This window comes from Rana temporaria, chromosome 9 (genome assembly GCF_905171775.1).
Source record: "Rana temporaria chromosome 9, aRanTem1.1, whole genome shotgun sequence".
Lineage (NCBI taxonomy): Eukaryota > Metazoa > Chordata > Amphibia > Anura > Ranidae > Rana > Rana temporaria.
This window is the reverse complement of record NC_053497.1, coordinates 66,215,327-66,237,786: the sequence shown is the minus strand read 5'-3', so window position 1 is coordinate 66,237,786 and position 22,460 is coordinate 66,215,327. Positions and strand designations below refer to the sequence as shown.

Here is a 22,460-nt window from a genome sequence, read left to right as displayed (position 1 = left end):
GCCCCGTGTGAATTGAGCCAAAACTTCATACTGAGTAACCACCAGAAGTTGCGTTCAAGGTGCTTTTAGTCTATGATACATGTGAGGGAAACCATTGTTAACTTTAATACTTTGATCATTAACCACTTAAGCCCCGGACCATTTTGCAGCTAAATGCCCAGGCCAGGTTTTGCGATTCGGCACTGTGTCGCTTTAACAGACAATTGCGCGGTCGTGCTTTTTTTTGGTAGTATTTGATCACCTCTGCGGTTTTATATTTTTTGCGCTATAAACAAAAATAGAGCGACAATTTTGAAAAAAAATGCAATATTTTTTACTTTTTGCTATAATAAATATCCCCCAAAAACATATATAACATTTTTTTCCCTCAGTTTAGGCCGATACGTATTCTTCTACCTATTTTTGGTAAAAAAAAATCGCAATAAGCGTTTATCGATTGGTTTGCGCAAAATTTATAGCGTTTACAAAATAGGGGATAGTTTTATTGCATTTTTATTAATTATTTTTTTTTTACTACTAATGGCGGCGATCAGCAATTTTTTTCATGACTGCTACATTATAGCGGACACTTCGGACAATTTTGACACATTTTTGGGACCATTGTCATTTTCACAGCAAAAAATGCATTTAAATTGCATTGTTTATTGTGAAAATGACAGTTGCAGTTTGGGAGTTAACCACAGGGGGCGCTGTAGGAGTTGGGGTTCACCTAGTGTGTGTTTACAACTGTAGGGGGGTGTGGCTGTAGGTCTGACGTCATCGATCGAGTCTCCCTATAAAAAGGATCACTCGATCGATGCAGCTGCCACAGTGAAGCACGGGGAAGCCGTGTTTACATACGGCTCTCCCCGTTCTTCAGCTCCGGGGAGCGATCGCGAGGGGGCGGCTAGAAACGAATAGCCGCGCCCTCGTCCCGGATCGCTCCCCGCGGGTTACCGACCGCTGCATGTACCGGGGGGGGGGGTCCCGATCGGACCCCCGACCCGCGGAAAGGCGGGGAGGTACATGTACGCCCATACGTGTCATGTACGTGCCATTCTGTGGACGTATATGTACATGCAGCGGGCGTTAACCAGTTAAATGTTTAAAGTGGTATCAAACCCAAACATTTTTTATTTTGCAGCTTACCAATTCTTAGATGCGATGGCTGCATTAATTTTCTTTTTTAGGCTTTCTTTCTTCTGTTTTCATCTGGCGATTTTGCCAGCAAGTTTGTTGTTTTTTCAAAACTGCAAACTCTCCAGCAGAATGTATCAATTTGAAAGGATGTAACAAAACAATTTAAAGGGGTTGTAAAGGTTTGTGTTTTTTTTTTTTTTTACCTTAAAGCGGGGGTTCACCCTATGAACGCAAAAAAAAAAAAAAAAATTTCTGCTACCATAAAATCAGGCATTGTAGCGCGAGCTACAGTATGCCCGTCCCGATTTTTTTACCCCCGTACTCACCTTGTACTCGTACATCGAAGATACCGGGGAATGGGCGTGCCTATGGAGACGGAGGATGATTGACGGCCGGCTCTGGCGCGTCACGCTTCTCCGGAAATAGCCGAAATAGGCTTGGCTCTTCACGGCGCCTGCGCATAGCCTGTGCGCAGGCGCCGTGAAGAGCCGAGACCTACTCCGGCTGTCTTCGGGGAGAGTGACGTGCCAGGGCCGGCCGTCAATCATCCTCCCTCTCCATAGGCACGCCCATTCCCCGCGGGAGCCGAAATCTTTAATGTACAAGTACACAGTGAGTACGGGGGTAAAAAAATCGGGACAGGCATACTGTAGCTCGCGCTACAATGCCTGTCTCGATGGAAAAATGATGCAAGTGAGGGTGAACTACCGCTTTAATGCATCCTATGGGCGGTCTGCTGCTAATTTAAAGGGCATCCTATGCATTAAGGTGAAAAAACACCTTGCACTGTCTAGTTCCCCAGCCCCCCCGTTTTACTTACCTGAACCCCGAATTTCCATGGGTGCGATCCTGCGTCGCTCTCTCCACTGCTTCTTAGCTCTTCATTGGATAGATTGATAGCAGCACAGCCATTGGCTCCCACTGCCGTCAATCAAATCCAATGACGCGGCCGCCAGGGGGGTGGGGCCGCACAAGTTATACACTCGGTGTCTATGGACGCTGAGTGTATGACACGGGAGCGTGCACGCAAGGTAACCCCCTCGGGAGAGAGCTTCCCAGAGGGGGTTAGCTATTGCGGGAGGAGCTGCCGAGGGACCCCAGAATAGGTGGATTGGGGCCACTCTGTGCAAAACGAACTGCATTTGCTAGAAAATATTGTGGAAAAAGTGTAGCGCTAATAATGAGTAAATTCTAGTGAAAAAATCAATAAACTTAATATACAACACCACATGTGAAACTGGTAGTGATAAATTGTTCTACATATAGTCCATATATTCTCCAATGAATGAGTAATAATGGTGATAAGATCTGATCAGAGTCAGAAATAATAAATTAATCAAAAAGAGAGAAAAAGTCCAGTGACTGAGTGAGTGAACGGTGATTTCTAAGGTAGGAGATCCACCACCACTTATGACAAGGAGCTTACCGGATGGATTGGACCCAGAAGGGCATATACCCGCTAGGCCAATCAAGCTTGTATAAACGGTACACTTTGAAGGGTACACCACAGATTCTTGATAAGACCTCAGACAGAAAAATCCAGGGGTTCACGCCGGACAATGGTATACAGCAAATCCCAAGGGGAGCATATCAGATATCCAAACGATAGGTATGAAAAAGAAGAATTTGGAGTGCACATACCATAATTCCATATAAATATCACAAAATGTATTAAAAGAAAGAAACTCACATATTGCAGTGATTATATGTGCAATATGTGAGTTTCTTTCTTTTAATACATTTTGTGATATTTATACGGAATTATGCTATGTGCACTCCAAATTCTTCTTTTTCATCTGGATCTGGATATCATCTCCTATCTGGATATCTGGTATGCTCCCCTTGGGATTTGCTGTATACCATTGCCTGGCGTGAACCCCTGGATGTTTCTGTCTGAGGTCTTATCAAGAATACCAGATTTTGAGACATCTGTGGTGTACCCTTCAAAGTGTACCGTTTATACAAGCTTGATTGGCCTAGCGGGTATATGCCCTTCTGGGTCCAATCCATCCGGTAAGCTCCTTGTCATAAGTGGTGGTGGATCTCCTACCTTAGAAATCACCGTTGGACTCTGTTCACTCACTCAGTCACTGGACTTTTTCTCTCTTTTTTATTAATTTATTATTTCTGACGCTGATCAGATCTTATCACCATTATTACTCATTCATTGGAGGATATATGGACTATAGTTAGTACAATTTATCACTACCAGTTTCACATGTGGTGTTGTATATTAAGTTTATTGATTTTTTTCACTAGAATTTACTCATTATTAGCGCTACACTTTTTCCACAATATTTTCTAGCAATTTCGATCTTCTTTGCTGTGTTAGCTGCTCCATTTTACTAGATAGCGCGGTATTTTTTCTTGAGTATATGTTTGTTATTTAAAAAGAATAAAAAGTGAACCTTTAGTGTCACTTTAAAGGTGATTGGTAACCTAAAAAAAAATATTATCTCTTCTGGAAATTAGATAATTTAAACCTGTAATAATCTCTTCCTTGCTCCAGTCACTCCAAAATCCATTGCCGCCAGTTCTTGCTCGTACTTTCACAGCATAATCGTCAGAGAGAACATTGAGTATTTCAGTGTTTAATTCTTTTATGTTCTAAAAGGTAATGAATGACATGTGAAAAATACATTTTTTCTAATAAGATAATTTAGCATAAGACAATGTCAAACTACCACAAATAATGCAACAAGAAAGTGTAGCATTCTTCAATAAAATCAGATAGAAATTTTATGACACTGCAGTGTTTGCTCAAGAATATAATGGTAAAATATAGTAACCAATAAATACAGTAACAAATCCACTCTTAAAGGGGTTGTAAAGGTTTGTTTTTTATTTTCTAAATAGGTTCCTTTAAGCTAGTGCATTGTTGGGTCACGTACCTTTTCCTTCGATTTCCCTTCTAAATGTTTTTTTTTCTTTGTCTGAATTTCTCACTTCCCGTTCCTCCTCAGTAAGCTGTTCTGGTTGACTAACCCCTAGCCAGAATGGCTCGGATGATGGGGGCAAGCATACTGAGAAGAAACAGGAAGTGAGAAATTCAGACAAAGAAAAAAACATTTTTGAAGGGAAATCGAAGGAAAAGGTAAGTGAACCAACAATGCACTAGCTTAAAGGAACCTATTTAAAAAATAAAAAATGAACCTTTACAACCCCTTTAAACTTCTACAAAGCTCCATTCAAAAGTATAAAGTATTTTCAAACCTCCAATTAGTTTTTGTTGGGAACATAGCTCTGCAATAGTCTGACATTTAAAGCGGAGTTCCACCCAAAAATGGAATTTCCACTTATCCATTCCCCCCCTCCGGTCTCACATTTAGCCCTTTACAGGGGGATGGGGGAGCAGATACCTGTCTAAACCAGGTATTTGCTCCCACTTCAGGTGATAGATCGCTGCAGAATCCTGTGCTATCCACACCATGTCCGGCCCCTCCTTCATCTGCCCAGATGTGTCTGGGAGACACACAGGTCCCAGAAGACAGCAGGGACCAGTCAGGACGAGCAGCGTGACTCGCGCATGCGCAGTAGGGAACCAGGCTGTGAAGCCGCAAGGCTTCACTTACTGATTTCCTTACTGGAGATGCCGGTGTTTACACCCGGGAGCTGAGGGACAAGTCAGCTTCGGGTGAGGACATCAAGGGCGCCCTGGACAGGTAAGTGTCCTTATTTTAAAAGTCAGCAGCTGCAATATTTGTAGCTGCTGATTTCTTTTTTTTTTTTTGGCGGAACTAAGCTTTAAGAAGATTTTAAGCAATGTAAAACAAGTCTCACAACTACAGGTGGCAGGTAAGAAACTTGTCTTTTGTCATTTACATATCTTTGTTATTCCGCCGTAAAAAGTAATTAAAATGTATTTCACCGTCTTCCCTGGGGTCTGACCCCAACAACCAGACACACCATTCTCTTTGGAGTGTTCCTCTTTCTACTTTGACATGCTAACTTCCAAGACAGCAAGCAATTGTGCTGCAAGTTTGAAAGCGACTTGCTAAGCTATTGCTAGACTTGCCAGGCTTCAGAAATATGTTGCACACTTGCAGCAAGTCTGCATTGCAGGACTCCAGATAACATTTCTTTGCAAACATTCTGCAAGTCTGCTGCAAGCTCTGGTTTTGTTATGTTGTGCAATAGTCTTTCCACCATAGGGGTCACTGTGGCTGAATTGTCATGCTGTAGACTTGCAGAGCTTTTGCTATAGACTCACCACTGAAACTTTGCTCTTGCTAGAAACTTGCCATGCAAATTTGCTACAAATTGTAAAAGTGTCTACAACTAGAACTTGTTCTTCAAGTGCTCTACAAGTGTACAAATTGCCACCGAAAATGTGCAGCAAGTTAACAGACTTCCAATTCTGTGTGGCAAGTAAGGATGAGTGAGAGAGAGACTTATATAGCGCAACATATGCGAACGGAATCGCCTCTGGGCGCTTAGTATGCATACCCTGAGTGAACTTTTTGATCTCAGAAGAGATGGGTTTTGATCTTTCTTCTGAAGGCCAAGTGGTTCACCTCCAATCGGATGGTGGTTGGCAGAGCGTTCCACAGTCTCGGTCCTTGGACTGCGAATCTACGTTCTCCTTTGGACTTGTATCTAGCTTTGGGTATCTGGAGTAGATTTTGGTTGGTGGATCGCAGAACGCAATTGGGTTTGTGAGCTTTTATTTTTTCGCATTGATATTGGGGGGCGATTCCTTGGATACACTAATGCGTTAAGCAGAGTGCTTTGAAAGTGATTCTGTCTTTTACTGGCAACCAATGAAGGGATCTCAGAGAAGGTGAGATTGATTCCCATGGTTTTTTCCCAGTCACTAGTCGAGCGGCCGTATTTTGAACCACTTGCAGACGAGTGATTTGGTATTTGGGGAGCCTGAGGTAAAGGGCATTTGCATAGTCCAGTCTGGAGTTGATAATTGTTCCCACCACGACTGCTATGTCTTTTGTTGGGATAAAGGGGGTGAGTCTGCGTAGGAGGCGCAGCAGATGGTGGGATCCGCTGACTACTGACCCAATTTGTGCATCCAGTGTCATGTTGGTGTCGAAGATGACTCTGAGACTTTTGACTTTGGTGCTAGGGGTGATGGTTTTACCCAGAATGTGCGGGGGTGTCCATGTTGTTACTGAATGATTTTTCCGGTTAGCATGAAACAGGAAAAGTTCTGTTTTTGAACCGTTGAGTTTAAGATAATGATCCTTATTGTTCCAAAGGCGAAAATACAGTTGTGTGTCATCTGCATAAGAGTGGTAAAGTAACTTCTGGTTACTGATGATTTCAAAAAGAGGGCGGAGATAGATATTGAACAGAACAGGCGACAAAGGGGAACCCTGAGGGACTCCGCATGACACCGTGCGTTTTTCAGAAGTGAAAGGACCAAGATGCTCGGCTGCAGAGATCGGTAAATGTCTCCCTGGCTGTGATTAGTGCAGCGCCGTGCAGACTTCCTGGCGGGCTCTGCACGTGTACTATGCGAACACGCTGGAGCTCATCCTTAGTGGCAAGTTATCCTTGCTATCTGGGATGCTGTCCCATGATGACATAAAGCTTATTAAAAACTCTACATATGATCTGCTAAAGCCCTGTGAGGGATTTAACAGATCACTAGCGGATATTTTGTAAGCCTTTAATACCTTGTGAATATTGTTATTGTAATAAATTGTTATTTATTCTTTCTAGCCCGATACTCAGCCCTATTTGCATTTGCTGCTTTTATAGTGAAGAAGCACCAACCCCTGACAACGGAAGATGGGAGAAAGCTAGGATGTCACATGATCGCAAATCAATTCACCAGTATAGTGTCCATTGCATCGAAATGCCAGGTCTAATTATTGTTTTTATCCTTACAATGTCACTGGCCTTCTGGGAAGGCTGGGAAAGCAAAGGATCCTAAGGCGCCTTTCACACGGACGGCTGTTTGGCCGCAGTTAAAAGCATGTAAATGTTCTGTGAAATTCAAGGCTCCAGGCACTGCGATTAGCTGCATTTGTACAGTGCGATTACGTGCACTTACATGCGGCCGCGTTTAGCTGCGGTAGTCATTCCCATAGCAACCCTTTTTATTTTTTTTGATTATGATGTGCTTCCTGTTGTTCATTTTTATTTTTTTTAACGCTGCTATCGGCAGTTGACACAAAAGACTGTGATTTCCTGCGGTTATGTGCATATAGCTGCGCTAAATAAGAAACTAAAATTGATTTATTAAAGGTGAAAAGGATATTAGAGCATAGCAAAGTGTTCACATTTCAAGGTGAATATTATTAAAAAAGGTAAAGCTGTGTTGATTTTAAGGCACCAATCAAATTAGAAATAACCCTGTTTGGCAATTCCATTGGCTCCGACTGCTGTCAATCACACCCAGTGAGGAGGAAGTGGGGGCGGGGCTGAGTCATGCTCTGTGTGTCTTAAGTACACCCCAATCAGGGTCAGGAGGGAGCATGCACAAGTGCCCCAAGTCCTATAGGGGCACTCAGCAGAGGGGAGGAACCAGGAGCACCAGTGGGGAGACCTAAAAAGAAGAGGACCTGCACACAGCAGGTAAGTATGACATGTTTGTTATTTTAAAAGTAAAACTTTTTAAGGTTTATAATCACTTTAACAAAATAAAATAGACTTTAAAAAGTGAACAGCCTCTTTTCTTTTAGAAAATCACCCCAGTATTACAATGTGAAAAGATGACTTTTGGATTGACTTCTCTCTTTTTCTTTTTATTGTGCAGCAAAGTTATGGTTTACAACAAACAGCAATCAGAAGTAAACACATATGGAAGACCTACATTGGGATACAAAGTAATATTCAAAGGTGCATTTTTAAGAGATCAGTAGCTATAGAGCTTGGGAATTATAAGGTAGTAATAGGATAGGATTCTATCCTCAGCAGTCCTTGAGCTTTGTTTTGTGTTTTTATTGGGGGGTAATAACTTGGATGGGGGATAGGAATTATGGGATGCCCAACTTGATAGCAACAAAACCAGGGACAACTTCCTCCCAGCTCCTACAGCTCCAATTGATTCTTCTCCTTTACTCTTTACAACTCTAATTCCTCTTTTAATAGCTAACAATCTGTTAGATCACCAACAGCCCCTTACAGGCTAGGAACTCTCAGTCCCTTAGGAAAGTAGCACAATGTGTTGTGAACTATCATACTCACGCTGTCCCCCTTGCTCCCACTGCCTTTCAGGGAAGACTCCTTTCAAACTTCTGTTGTCAAGATCTTCCAAGACCAGCACCTGAGCCCCGGCCCAAGGTAGAGCCCATCCCCAGCAGGGATTACTTGAGGGTCATCGACAGTCTCCTCAGCAATCCATCTGCATCGCCCACCTGACTCTCTTCCCAGCATGACTTAAGATTTAATCACATCGCTTTGTTCCAGAGAGACCTGCTACTTGTGGCAGTCTCTCCCCTTGTAGGTCCCTACACCGTGCTGTCGTACTCAAACTGTACACCTTGCTTCCACTGCCTTTCAGGGAAGACTATTTCCAAACTTCTTCTGTTGTCAAGATCTTCCTAGGCCAGCACCTGAGCCCCGGCCCAAGGTAGAGCCCGTCCCCAACAAGGGTTACTTGAGGGTCATCGACAGTCTCCTCAGCAATCCATCTCCATCGCCCACCCGACTCTCTTCCCAGCATGACTTATTCATATTTAAGGGTTCACTTAGTCCCCGCCAGGCGCACCTCCTGGAGATTGGCTAAGCTCCCCTAAATAGGCAGAACACCTATCCTAGCCTCCGCCCTCTAGTTTCCAGAATGTTCTTCAACTTTGCAGAACCAGATGGAGAGGCACCAGAGATCTGTCTGCATGAGTACTGCTGCCCTGAACTCTAATAAACTCTGACCCAATGAAATATTCAAAGGTTTAAGCATGAGTCAGAATATAAATGTCCCTACACTCACACTAGTAGCACACTAGAGGGTGCTACATATACACAGATTGTTGGTACTAGGGAAGTAGGAGGGACATGAAAAAAAAAACATGAAACAAGAAAAGAATGAAGGGGGAGGGGAGAGTGGAAGTAGAAGTTTAAAGGGGTTGTTAACCCTCATGTTTTTTCACCTTAATGCATCCTATGCATTAAGGTGAAAAAACTTTTGTCACTGACCAGCCCCGAACCCACCCATTCGTTCCGACACTGGAGACGTGCACACCCTCTTTGGCTGGGGTCTTGATTGGATAGATTGATAGCAGTGCATCCATTGGCTCCCACTGCTGTCAATCAAATCCAATGATGCAGGTGCCAGGGGGTGGGGCCAAGTCCGGCATTCTGTGTCTATGGATGCAAATGCTGGACCCGGGAGTGCGCCCGCACCATAACCCCCCAGAGAGAGCGCTTTTCCTAGAGGGTTTCCTGATGCGGGGAGGAGCCGCGAGTGCCGTTGGGGGACCCCAGAAGACGAGAATCAGGACCACGCTGTGCAAAACTAACTGCACAGTGAAGGTAAGTATGATATGTTTGTTATTTAAAAAAAAAAGGGTTTTAAACCCCTGTAAAGTTTGTGGAGAAGGGGCTAGGGAGGTCAGCCAATGATCTGTACTTATTAGTCATTAAAAGAGGAGATAAAACGGAGCCGTTGTCCTATTATGAAAATGAGAGATAGCAGAAGGGGCAATGAGGCTCATGTCAGGGTCCTGATTTTGTGCCGAGGATCTGTACTTAGAATTTATTAGTCATTAAACGAGGAGATAAAATGGAACCGTTGTTCTATTATGAAGATTAGAGATAGAAGAAGGGTCCTAATTTTGTCTGAGTCCATAAAGGTGTTCCAAAGCAGACATTTCTGAAGTCCTCAAATGTATCATGATACTGAGCGCATCCATCAAAAAATCTCAGTCACCCATTCTAAGATGGTGAGAGTCGTGGTGGTATTCTAGTGACTGGTCTCTGGCAGTGGTAAGAAAGAAGTAGAGCAGTGATGTTTTAGCCGAAGATTATTGAGAGGAAGGCTAGTTTGGGAGTAATGATAAAGTTAGATGTGATGACTCAAGTATGTATATGGGGTATCTTATCCAAAAAGGGTTTCAGCAAGTGACATTCTCACCAAATGTGGATTAAAGTGCCAGTGGCAGAGTGGCAGCGCTAGCAAAAGTTGGATGTACTTGGAAAAAGTTGGAGCAATTTATTAGATTAAAGTTGTGTTCAACATTTTTATTTAATAGTAGCAAGGCATTTACTGATTGTGATAGCCTCTTACCCTTATATATTCTTCATTTTCATTAGTTGACCTTCTATAGACCACCTCATATACTAGGCTTTCATTCACATGTGATGTATTCCAACTTATATACAAATGTTGATTTGGAGTCCTGGTCACATTATATATTGTTGGAGGTCTTGGTTTTACTAAAAAGAGGAAACATACAATGTTCACAAGTAATCCAACAAGGTTTATTTGGACTAAAGTGTAGCTCTATGGTTACATTTTGTTTGTGCCTACAATCCATTGTTCTTTAAAGGGCCTATACATTGTCTATTAGGAATACAACCACTTAAAATGAATTATGATAGTGGTGCAAAACAAGCAATTCTACTTACTGAATGTCTCCATTTTGCCCTTTTAACTCCCTAAACTTTGTTAATGTAACAGATCACATCCATCTGAAAAGTTGACCACCCTGCCAGCAGCCACTTTATCACTTGTTATCTCAGCAACCACTCATAAAGGATACTATGTGTACATTCTGAGTTCTGTAAGGAATACCGTAATAAAAATATGTTGCTGGTCAGTGGTGCTATTAACTCTCTTAAAGGAGTTGTAAAGTAAAATAAGTTTTTGGCTAAAATTAATGTCTGCAAGGTAGACAGACAGAATAGTGTAATGATTCTGTTAAAACAACAAGTAAATACCTATTAAATTCCTTCATCTATATCACCTCTAGCGTTCTAGTTTTTGTTCTCTCATTCACTTCCTGGTTTGCGGCGCTCGTTCATGTAAGAACTACATTTCCCCGTATGCATTGCGGCATGCCCAGTAATTCACACCTCCTTGAAGTCTCTAACACGTAGAGAGCGTCCTGCCGCACAGATGTAGTTCCCAGGAGGGGGCGAGCACGTCACTGACCACCGCATTAAAGCCTCCCTTCACTGTGGTGAGTTACAATCAGACAAGCAGGAAGTGAACAGAATAAATAGAGCAACTTCTGAGCAAAAACGAACAATGAGGAAGTGAAAAAAGGAATGTCTGCAAGTAAAGGATGCTTATTATGAAAAAAAAATGTTTTCCTTTACAACCCCTTTAACCCCCGTTTGCTTTGCTAGTCCACCATCTTGCCGAGAATAGCCTTCTTGAGCCACTTTAGTCTGGATTTCATCCTAAACATTCCACAGAAACTGCCCTCCTAAAACTAACAAACAATCTACTTATGCCCCTTTCACACGGGTGCTCCGATCAGGTCAGCGTGTCATTTTTTCACGCTCCATGCACCTCTGTGGAGTGGCGGATATCAGCGGTGACATGTCAGCTGACATCCGATGATATCCGATTCGATCCTGTCCGTGAAATCCAGACGGATGGAAACCTTATTTTCCATCCGGCTGGAGGATCGAATCAGATAGGATTGAATGAAAATGGACAGGCAGTCAGTTTTCATCCATTCTCCATAGAGGACAGCGGGGCTTTGACAGGTCTGTCTCCACACAGTGAGCGGAGACTGACCTGTCATCCGCCTGCCCAGGGGGATCAGCGTATCGATCCCTGCTAAACAAAAGGGGAGTTCGTACATCGACAAGCCTGTGTAAAAGCACCCTAACGGTCAAAACGAATGGACACTGTTCTGTACTCCTACACCTGGACCTTACTGCTGCCTTTGATACAGTTGACCCCCTCCTCCTCAAAAACACCTTTGGTCTCTGGTTCTCTTCTTACTTATCCAACTCCACCTTTATCATTACTTACAATTCTATTTCCTCCTCTCCTCTTCCTGTTCCTGTTGGAGTTCCCCAAGGTTCTGTTCTTGGACAGCTCCTATTTTCAATCTACACCTCCTCCCTGGGTCAGCTGATAGCCTCCCATGGCTTTGAATACCATCTCTATGCTGACGACATCCAAATCTATTTCTCTACTTCTCAGCTCACTCCCTCAGTCTCTTCATGTATCACTAATTTACTAACAGATATATCAGTCTGGATGTCACATAACTTCCTCAAACTCAATCTATCCTCTTCCCCTGATCTCTTTGTCATAATTGATGGCACAACTATCAGCCTGTTTTCCACATGCCAAGGTCCTAGGTTTAGTCCTGGACTCTGAACTCTCCTTTAAGTCCCATGACCAATCACTGTCAAAATCGTGCAGCCGCAATCTCCGCAACATCTCCAAAATACGCCCCTTTCTAACTAATGACACAGCAAAGCACTTAATTCACTCCCTGGTCATCTCTCGCCTCAACTACTGCAACTCCCTACTCATTGGATTACCTCTACATTGGCTATCCCCCTTCAATCCATCATGAATGCTGCTGCCAGACTGATCCAACCTTACACATTGCTGTGTCTGCTACTCCTCTCTGTCAATCCCTCCACTGGCTTCCGCTCACACAACAAATTAAATTCAAAATACTAAAAACTTACAAAGCCATCCACAATTTAGCCCTCCAGCTACATCACTGGTCTAGTCTCAAAATACCAACCTAATCTTTCTCTTTCTTCTTCTCAAGACATCCTGCTCTCTAGGCCCCTTGTCACCTCCTCCAGGACTTTTCCAGAGCCTCACCAATCCTATGGAATTCCTTACCCCAATCTGTCCGATTATCTCCTACTCTATTAGCTTTTAGACGATCCCTGAAAACCCTATCCTACCCACACCTAACAACTGTATTTTCATTTTCTCCATCATTTCAACCTGCCCCCCACCGTTATCACCTTTTATTTCACTTAACCCTTCCTTCTAGATTGTAAGCTTTAACGAGCAGGGCCCTCTGATTTCTCCTGTATTAAATTATATCGTAACTGTCTGCCCTCATGATGTAAAGCGTTGTGCAAACTGTTGGCGCCATATAAATCCTGTATAATAATAATAGTCTGTGCTGCTAACCCCCTATAACGCTGCACCTTGCATTGTTGGGCAGTGCCATTAACCCCCTTCTCCCACCCACTTTGCATTGCTGGTCATTACCCAATAATTTCCACCCCCAGATATATAGAGAGTGGGAGGTAAACACACAGATCCACGTCCTGTCAGGGGAGAGGAGATCAATTATGTGTTGTATATAGGAATACCAATCTGTCACCTCCCTCAGTGAGTCACTCCCTAGGTAACACATTGATCCCCCCTAGTGTTAACCCCTACCCTGCCAGTGACATTTATACAGTAATCAGTGCATTTTTATAGCACTGATCGCTGTATAATTGTCATTGGTCCCAAAAATGTGTCAAAAGTGGCCGATCTGTCTGCCGCAATGTTATGTCCGATCTGTCGCCGCCATTACTAGTAAAAAATAAATAATAAAAATGCCATAAATCTAATGCCGCTTACACACCGATGAGAACGGACCGATGGACCGATGAAGCTGACTGATGGTCCGTTGCTCCTACACACCATAATAACCGATCGTGTCAGAACGCAGTGATGTAAAACACAAGACGTGCTGAAAAAAATGAAGTTCAATGCTTCCAAGCATGTGTCGACTTGATTCTGAGCATGCGTGGATTTTTAACCGATAGTTGTGTCTACTAACGTTCATTTTTTTCCCATCAGTTAGGAATCCATGGGTTAAATTTAAAGCAAGTTGGTTTTTTTCTTGTGCCTACTAACGATCGTTTTTTTCCCATCCGTTAGGAATCCATCGGTTAAATTTAAAGCAAGTTGGCTTTTTTTTAACCGATGGTTAAATAACCTATGGGGCCCACACAGACCGTTGTCCTCTGTTTAACCTATCGTGTGTACGAAGCCTATCCCCTATTTTGTAGATGCTATAACTTTTGCGCAAGCCAATCAATATATGCTTATTGCGATTTTTGTACCAAAAATATGTAGAAGAATACATATCGGCCTAAACTGAGAAAGACATTTTTTTTTTTATTGGGATATTTATTATAGCAAAAAGTAAAAAATATTGTGTGTATTTTTTTGTTTATAGCGCAAAAAATAAAAACCACAGAGGTGATCAAATACCACTAAAAGAAAGCTCTACTTGTGGGGAAAAAAATTATAAAAATTTCATATGTATACAGTGTCGCATGACCGCACAATTGTCATTCAAAATGTTACAGCACTGAAAGCTGAAAATTGGCCTGGGTAGGAAGGGAGTGAAAATGCCCTGTATTAAAGCGGTAAAAAAAACAAAAAAAAACCCTGACCTTTAGATATCCTTTAACACAATAATATTTGCTTTTTAACAGGTTTGTCTTCAAAGGCTGAGAAGACTATGCATGCCCTTTGATATAACTGCAGTAATCGAGAATTAGCTGCTTTAGGTTAATGCATGATGTTCATCATTATAGTTGTTCCTGTCATTAAATTTTAGAATAGGCCTATTTGAAAAACGTTAGGTTTGCCTGGAAAACAAAAAATACGTACCAATAGAATTGACGCGTTTAAACAAAGTGAAGGGCTTTATGTTCTTTGTCTTGTCTGTCACCACAATTAGAAGTTCAGTCTGATCTTTAAGAGATTTTTGCAGTTGGAATTGGCATCCAACGTTTATGCCATCTTCATTAGTGATATACGAATGACAAGTTTTTCCAGTGTCTACTATTTTCTCCAACCTAAATACACAAAGAGCATGCATTGGCATATTATTTTACAGACAAAAAGCATTTAAATATAAGTTATTTTGACCTAGGTCCAAAATGTATTAGAATATTTGAGGTACCTTAGAAGCAGCACTAACTGCCACAGCAATTGTTTCAGCTTGTGTATTATATTTTTTAAATACACCTAAGCCCTTACATAATGATTTTTAGACATTTTTGCAACTCGGTGTGGCTGATCTCCTCCAACTGCTTTCAGCCATTTCCTGTCTACATGCACTTGCTCCAGCTTTGGCTACACATCAGTGCTTTGGTTACCTGATAATGATAACAGTGGGGGCCATGCCTGCTAAATGTGTGCCGGCATGGCCAATTTTAGATTTAACTGGTGGTGTTGTATGTATCTGACATAAACTAGACATGGAAGAAGATGGAAATTTTGGGGTAGATCCACGTACCTGGGCGCATCTCTCCGCCAGGCGTAGCGTATCTAAGATACACTATGCCACCGTAAGTTACGGCGGCGTAGTGTATCTCTGGCGGCGTAAGGGCGCGGAATTCAAATGGATATAATGGGGGCGTGTTGTATGTTAATACGTCGTGACCCGACGTAAACAAAGTTTTTTTTAACTGCGCATGCACCGTCCGTGGGGGTATCCCAGTGCGCATGCTCGAAATTAACCCGGAACAAGCCAATGCTTACGACGGTGACGTCATTCTACGCAAATCCCTATTCGCGAACAAGTTACGCAAACTACGTAAAAAATTAAAAATTGTACGCGGGAACGACGGCCATACTTAACATTGAGTATGCCACCATATAGCAGCTTTAACTATACGCCGGAAAAACCCGAACGAAAACAACGTAAAAAAATACGCCGGCCAGACGTACGTTCGTGGATCGTCGTAAATAGCTAATTTGCATACTCGACGCGGATTTCGACGGAAACGCCACCTAGCGGCTGACGAAAAATTGCATCTAAGATCCGACGGCGTACTAAGACGTACGCCTGTCGGATCGATCCCAGATGCCGTCGTATATTGTTTTGTGGATACAAAACAAAGATACGACGCTGGAAATTTAAAATTACGCCGGCGTATCAATAGACACGCCGGCGTAATCCTTTTGTGGATCTGCCCCATATAGTTTAAAAATTGTCTCAAAAAAATAAACTCAGATACACTGGCTTAGGACACTTTTAGTCAGAAGACCAAATGATCTACTATTCTGTTTATGAAAAAAAAGATGCCAGTGCAACCTAAAGATGTGTCGGAGGAATACTGTCATTGTAAGCTATGATAACAGTACTAAAAAAAACAATTGTTTAAAATAATAATAAAAAAAAGTTATTTTAAGTATCTTTTATATTCCTTTTCTTCATTTGTCAAATAATCAAAAACACAAAAAAGGAAAAAAAAGTGTAATAAATAGAAGCCTTGTATGTACACTATATTAACAAAAGTATTGGGACGCCTGCCTTTAGAGGCACATGAACTTTCATGGCATCCCAGTCTTAGTCCGTAGGGTTCAATATTGAGTTGGCCCACCCTTTGCAGTTATAACAGCTTCAACTCTTCTGGAAAGGCTGTCCACAAGGTTTAGGAGTGTGTCTATGGGAATGTTTGACCATTCTTCCAGAAGTGCATTTGCGAGTCAGGCACTGATGTTGAATGAGAAGGCCTGGCTCGCAGTCTGCGCACTAATTCATCCCATCAGGCTGATGTCAGGACTCTGTGCAGGCCAGTCAAGTTCCTCAACCGCAAACTCGTTAGTCCGTAGGGTTCAATATTGAGCCCTGCGGACTAAGACTGGAATGGCATTAACGTTCATAGAGCATCCCAATTCTTTTGGTAATATAGTGTATGTATACAAAATGTAAAAATTATTTAGGAGAGCAATTTAGTGACAAAGGTAGCTGATTAACACTGATGATGTTAAATTTACCCTGGACATCTAGGCCCGGATTCTCGTACGAGTTACGCCAGCGTATCTCCAGATATGCCGTCGTAACTCTGAGTCCGAGTCGTCGTATCTATGCGCCTGATTCTTAGAATCAGTTATGCATAGATTTGTATTAGATCCAACCGGCGTAAGTCTCGTATCTTAACTGCATATTTACGCTGGCCGCTAGGGGCGTGTACGCTGATTTACGCCTAGAAATATGTAAATCAGCTAGATACGCAAATTCACGCACGTACGCCTGGCCGACGCCTCATGTACGCCTCTATATGAGGCGTACATGCGGCATACCAATGTTAAGTATGGACGTCGTTCCTGCGTCAAATTTTGAAAATTTTACGTCGTTTGCGTAAGTCGTTCGCGAATAGGGCTGGGCGTCATTTACGTTCACATCGAAAGCATTGGCTTCTTGCGGTTTCATTTAGAGCATGCGCACTGGGATACTTTTACTGACGGCGCATGCGCCGTTCGTAAAAAACGTCATTTCCGTGGGGTCACATAAAATTTATATAACACACGCCCACATCTACCACATTTGAATTAGGTGGGCTTACGCCAGCCTATTTACTAGGGTTGTCCCGATACCACTTTTTTAGGACCGAGTACAAGTACCGATACTTTTTTTCATGTAGTCGCCGATACCGAATACCGATACTTTTTTTAAATGTCATGTGACAGTTTTCAAACCACAATACAGACTAAGGATATTTTCTTTAGAATTATGAAGAACTCTAATTCAAGACATTATAAAAGAATAAAAATGAGTAAAAATGAATAAAAATGTTTTATTTGCTTGTCACGCAGTAGTAAAAAAACTCAAAGAATTTTCATAGAACATGTTGATAAATACAAAAAAAGTATTCTATTTAGGTATCGGGAGCATTTGTGCGAGTACGAGTACTCCCGCAAATACTCGGTATCGGTCCCGATACCGATACTAGTATCGGTATCTGGACAACCCTACTATTTACGCTACGCCGCCGCAACTTTCGTTTGAGAATACGGCACTTGCCTGTAAAAGTTGCGGAGGCGTAACGTAAATAGGATACGTTACGCCCGCACAAAGATACGCCATTCTACGTGAATCCGGCCCCTAGGCTTTAATGACCTCTGTTCACTAAAGCAGTGTTTTTCAACCTTTTTTGTGCAAAGGCACACTTTTTTCATGAAAAAAATCACGAGGCACACCACCATTAGAAAATGTTAAAAACACTTGTTACACTTTTACATTGACTCATTCCATTGCAGACATGGTGATTTAATATTTTTTTTTATATATTATAGATGGCTTATGTGGGTTATTATTGATAATGATAACTGTATACTTCAATACTGCAGTTTGGCCGCAGCGCAGGTGTAGCAGTTTTCATGTGGTTTCTCATAAACTTCTATTATGTCTATTAATTTTCGGTACATTTTCTGAAAGCACACCAAAAATGAGGGACATAATATAAGTCTGAGAAACCACATGAAAACCACAGGTACACTGCGCTACACCTGCACTGCGGCCAAACTGCAGTATTGAAGTATACAGTTATCATTATCAATAATAACCCACATAGCCCATGTAAATATATTACATTTAAAATAAATCACCATGCCTGCAATGAAGTGAGTCACTGTGAAAGTGCCAAGTGTTTTGTATTTTTTTTTTTTATACACACCATGCCTGCAATAAAACTATTCACATTCACATTCAAAGTGACAGGTACAAATACTTTCACCTCTATTTCTCTCTCGTTCTTCTTCCCCCCCAGGGAAAAGCGCGCCAGGCAGAGTCTGATCCCGGAACCCGCGGCTCTCACGTCACACGTAACAGTGCGTGCGCCCGCCCCACCCATAGCAACCGATGACGTATTCGGTTGGCAAGACGCGGTCGGGACGCCCGCACAGCTAGCACAGCTTCCCGAGTGTCGGGAAGTGAGTTTTACACAGCGGATTGGCACCGCTGTAAAGGCGAATAATAACAAAGTGCCCAGCAGTAGCTGTTACATCAGATAGCAGCCATAGCTGCCTATATTGGGGGTCATTTTGCCATGGCACACCAGGGGACTCTTCACGGCACACCAGTGTGCCGCGGCACACTGGTTGTGAAACGCTGCACTAAAATATTAAAGGAGCTCTATAATGAATTATGTTCAATTAGGTTTTAGCATTTTTTAGAAGTTTCTTCTTTTTAAACTGTTTTATATACCGGTATTCATAGCTCCCAACTGTCCCTGATTTGGAGGGACTGTCCCTGATTTAGAGCAATGTCCCTCTGTCCCTCATTCTCCTCATTTGTCCCTCATTTTGGTCTGATCCATATAGATGTATATAAAATGCACTTTTTATCTATCAAAAATTGTTTTGCAGCAATAAACCTTTCATCTGATTTCTAAATTGCTACATTTGAAAATTCCATAAGACAATATAAAGGAATAGTGGTGGTAAAAAAAAAAAAAAAAAAGCACTTGTGGGTTTAACCAAGCTTGTTTTTTTGTACAATTCTCCTATAAGGGGGCCTGGCAAGGGGTGTGTTCTATGCCTGCATACTTTTTCTGATAGGTGTTCCTCATTCCCATCTCAAAAAGTTGGGAGGTATGTATATTTTATTACTATACATATCCAATCTTTGTTTTCAAATAAACATTTCATTTATGTCAAAGGATTCCCAAAGCACTATGGGCTACTAAAGACATCTCAACAGTAAGCTTGCTTGTGGACTCGCAGTTCTTAAAGCCTAGGACTGAGCCCTCTGGAATGATTCTCTGAATGGGTCATTCAGATGTGTGTGCAAATGTCATCTTCACCTACTGTTCTCTATACTGGCTTTTTCAACATGGGGGAGATGGACAGAGCAATGAAAGAAGCCTACAGCTCCATCTGCTGGCTGAATAAAAGACTGCACAATAATCACATGCAATATTTCATATTTTCTCAACTAAAAACAAGTTTTACTTACATTATATTTAGGCCTGACATAATAAAGAAAAAATGTACAGGACCATTATACTTTCCCTTTAATGGAGAATAATGCAGATAGGACTTGAGTATCACATGTAGCCTTATTAGGACAGGAACGCATGTAGACATGCACTTGTAACATAACTTACTCTGCTGGACCATTGTATTGTGTGTTTTTACTCTTCGCCCTGCATAACATAAAAAAGATTTTTTTTAAAGAGTATATCAAGAAATGTGCCTAATTTGAGCTATGTCAAGTAAATAAAACACATTTTAAATATTGCTAAAACAATTCAATTAAATCAGCTTTTTAAATTGATGCTGCATAATCCCTTTAAATACTGGGGCAGATTCACATACAATTGCATGGGCGCAGCATATGTGAGATACGCTACGCCGCTGTAACTTACTTTTGGAAGCTTTGAATCTAGAAAGAATTTGCGCCGTAAGTTACGGCGGCGTAGTGTATCTCTCGTGGCGTAACGTGCCTAATTCAAATTGACTAGTAGGGGGCGTGTTTCATTTAAATGAAGCCAGTCCCCGCGCCGAACGAACTGCGCATGCGCCGTCCCTAAATTTCCCGCCGTGCATTTCGCTAAATGATGTCGCAAGGACGTCATTGTTTTGACGTGGACGTAAATTACGTCCAGCCCCATTCACGAACGACTTACGCAAACAAAAAAAAATATTTTCAAATTCGACGCGGGAACGACGGCCATACTTAACATTGCGTACGCCACCAAATAGCAGCTTTAACTATACGCCGAAAAAAAGCCGAACGTAAACTACGTAAAAGAATGCGACGGCCGCTCGTACGTTCGTGGATCGTCGGAAATAGCTAATTTGCATACTCGACGTGGATTACGAAGGGAACGCCACCTAGCGGACGCCGAAGAATTGCATCTAAGATCTGAAGGCGTACGAAGACGTATGCCTGTCGGATCTAACCCAGATGCCGTCGTATATTGTTTTGAGGATTCAAAACAAAGATACGACGCGGGAAATTTGAAAGTACGCCGGCGTATCACTAGATACGCCGGCGTACTCTCTTTGTGGATCTGCCCCAGTGTGTATATACAGTATATATATGTATATGTTTTTTTTCTTTTATATATATTATGTATATTTTTATTTTATAATATTATTATTTATATGTATTATTTATTTACTATATTCTCGTCACCTAGTTATATATTTTTTCTTTGTACCAACCAGTAATGCAAGCTGTAGTTAACATTGGCTGGAACGACTTCAGCAGGCTGCCATGTGCAATGGACATGCTCCAAATAATACCAAACGCAACTTAAATTTCTCACCGAGGTGTTTCCTTCACCTGTCAATGAAATGAAGTTAGAAAAAAAAACAGAACCCAAATGGGGAACAATACTGATATACAGTGGATTTTATCTCTTCTTCCTTATTTCAATCATCCTTATCTCAGTATAAATTTATTCAGAATAAATGCAATGATGTATTAATGAAATCAGAGCTGGTTTAATCTGTGCCTTTTATATGGGATGTAATGGGATGTAATTTTCAATGACAAAACAGTACTGAGCTTACATCTATACTTCGAAAAGATAATATAATGGACAGGTTTAGTTGCTGCTTCTTAAAGGCAGACACTTGTGTTAATTAACAGAGGGTTTCAAAAGAGATAGCGCATTTTATTCAATGAGGTGATTTTGATAAAACTATTACTGATATTAATTTAAAATGAGTTTAAATGAAGTATTACCTGCTGCCAATGGTGTATGAAGTCTGATCCCTTTTGATTCCATGTCATTGCACAGGGAATTAGATCCTACATACAAAAGAATTTGACATCAATTTTCATGGTAATCAATGATACCACTCCCTGGTCATCTCCCGCCTCCACTACTGCAACTCCCTCCTCACGGGATAACCTTAACTTTCCCCCCCTTCAGTCCATCATGAATGCCTCTGCCAGGCTCATCAACCTTAACAATCGCTCAGTGTCTGCTACCCCTCTATGTCAATCCTTCCACTTTGACTCACCCAACAAATCAAATTCTAAATTCTAACAACTTACAAAGCCATCCACAACTTAACCCACAGCTACATCATTAACCTAGTCTCAAAACACCAACCTATTTGTTCCCTTTGATCCTCTCAAGATCTCCTGCTCTCTAGCTCCCTTGTCACCTTCTCCCATACTCGCCTCCAGAACTTTTCCAGAGTCGCTCCTATCCTATGGAACTCTCTACCCCAATCCAATTATCTCCTACTCTTGCTTGCTTTTAAGCCTCGTACACACGATCAGTCCATCCGATTAGAATGGTCTGATGGACCGTTGTCGTCGGTTAACCGATGAAGCTGACTGATGGTCCGTCGCGCCTACACACCATAGGTTAAAAAAACGATCGTGTCAGAACACAGTGACGTAAAACACAACGACGTGCTGAAAAAAACGAAGTTCAATGCTTCCAAGCATGCGTCGACTTGATTCTGAGCATGCATGAATTTTTAACAGATGGTTGTGCCTACTAACGATTGTTTTTTTCCCATCGGTTAGGAATCCATCGGTTAAATTTAAAGCAAGTTGGCTTTTTTTTAACCGATGGTTAAATAACCTATGGGGCCTACACACGATCGGTTTTGACCGATGAAAACAGTCCATCAGACCGTTGTCCTCTGTTCAACCTATCGTGTGTACGAGGCCTAAGGCCTCGTACACACAGTCGAACCAAACCGATGTGACTGGTTCGTCGGAATCGTTTTCATCGGTTCACCT

The 22,460-nt window shown here is 41.9% G+C and overlaps 1 protein-coding gene across 1 annotated transcript in view; it reads right to left on the bottom strand.

Annotated features, from left to right (window-relative positions):
* The window catches only part of LOC120913616 (interleukin-13 receptor subunit alpha-1-like), a 49,349-nt gene that overhangs the window by 16,111 nt on the left and 10,778 nt on the right, over positions 1-22,460 (bottom strand). The window contains exons 4-9 of the mRNA XM_040323695.1: positions 21,444-21,509; positions 20,918-21,038; positions 19,855-19,893; positions 14,627-14,814; positions 10,304-10,452; positions 3,603-3,726 (exon numbers count right to left, since the gene is read on the bottom strand). Coding sequence (XP_040179629.1) covers positions 3,603-3,726; positions 10,304-10,452; positions 14,627-14,814; positions 19,855-19,893; positions 20,918-21,038; positions 21,444-21,509 — 687 coding nt within the window. The remainder of the gene's footprint in view (positions 1-3,602; positions 3,727-10,303; positions 10,453-14,626; positions 14,815-19,854; positions 19,894-20,917; positions 21,039-21,443; positions 21,510-22,460) is intronic.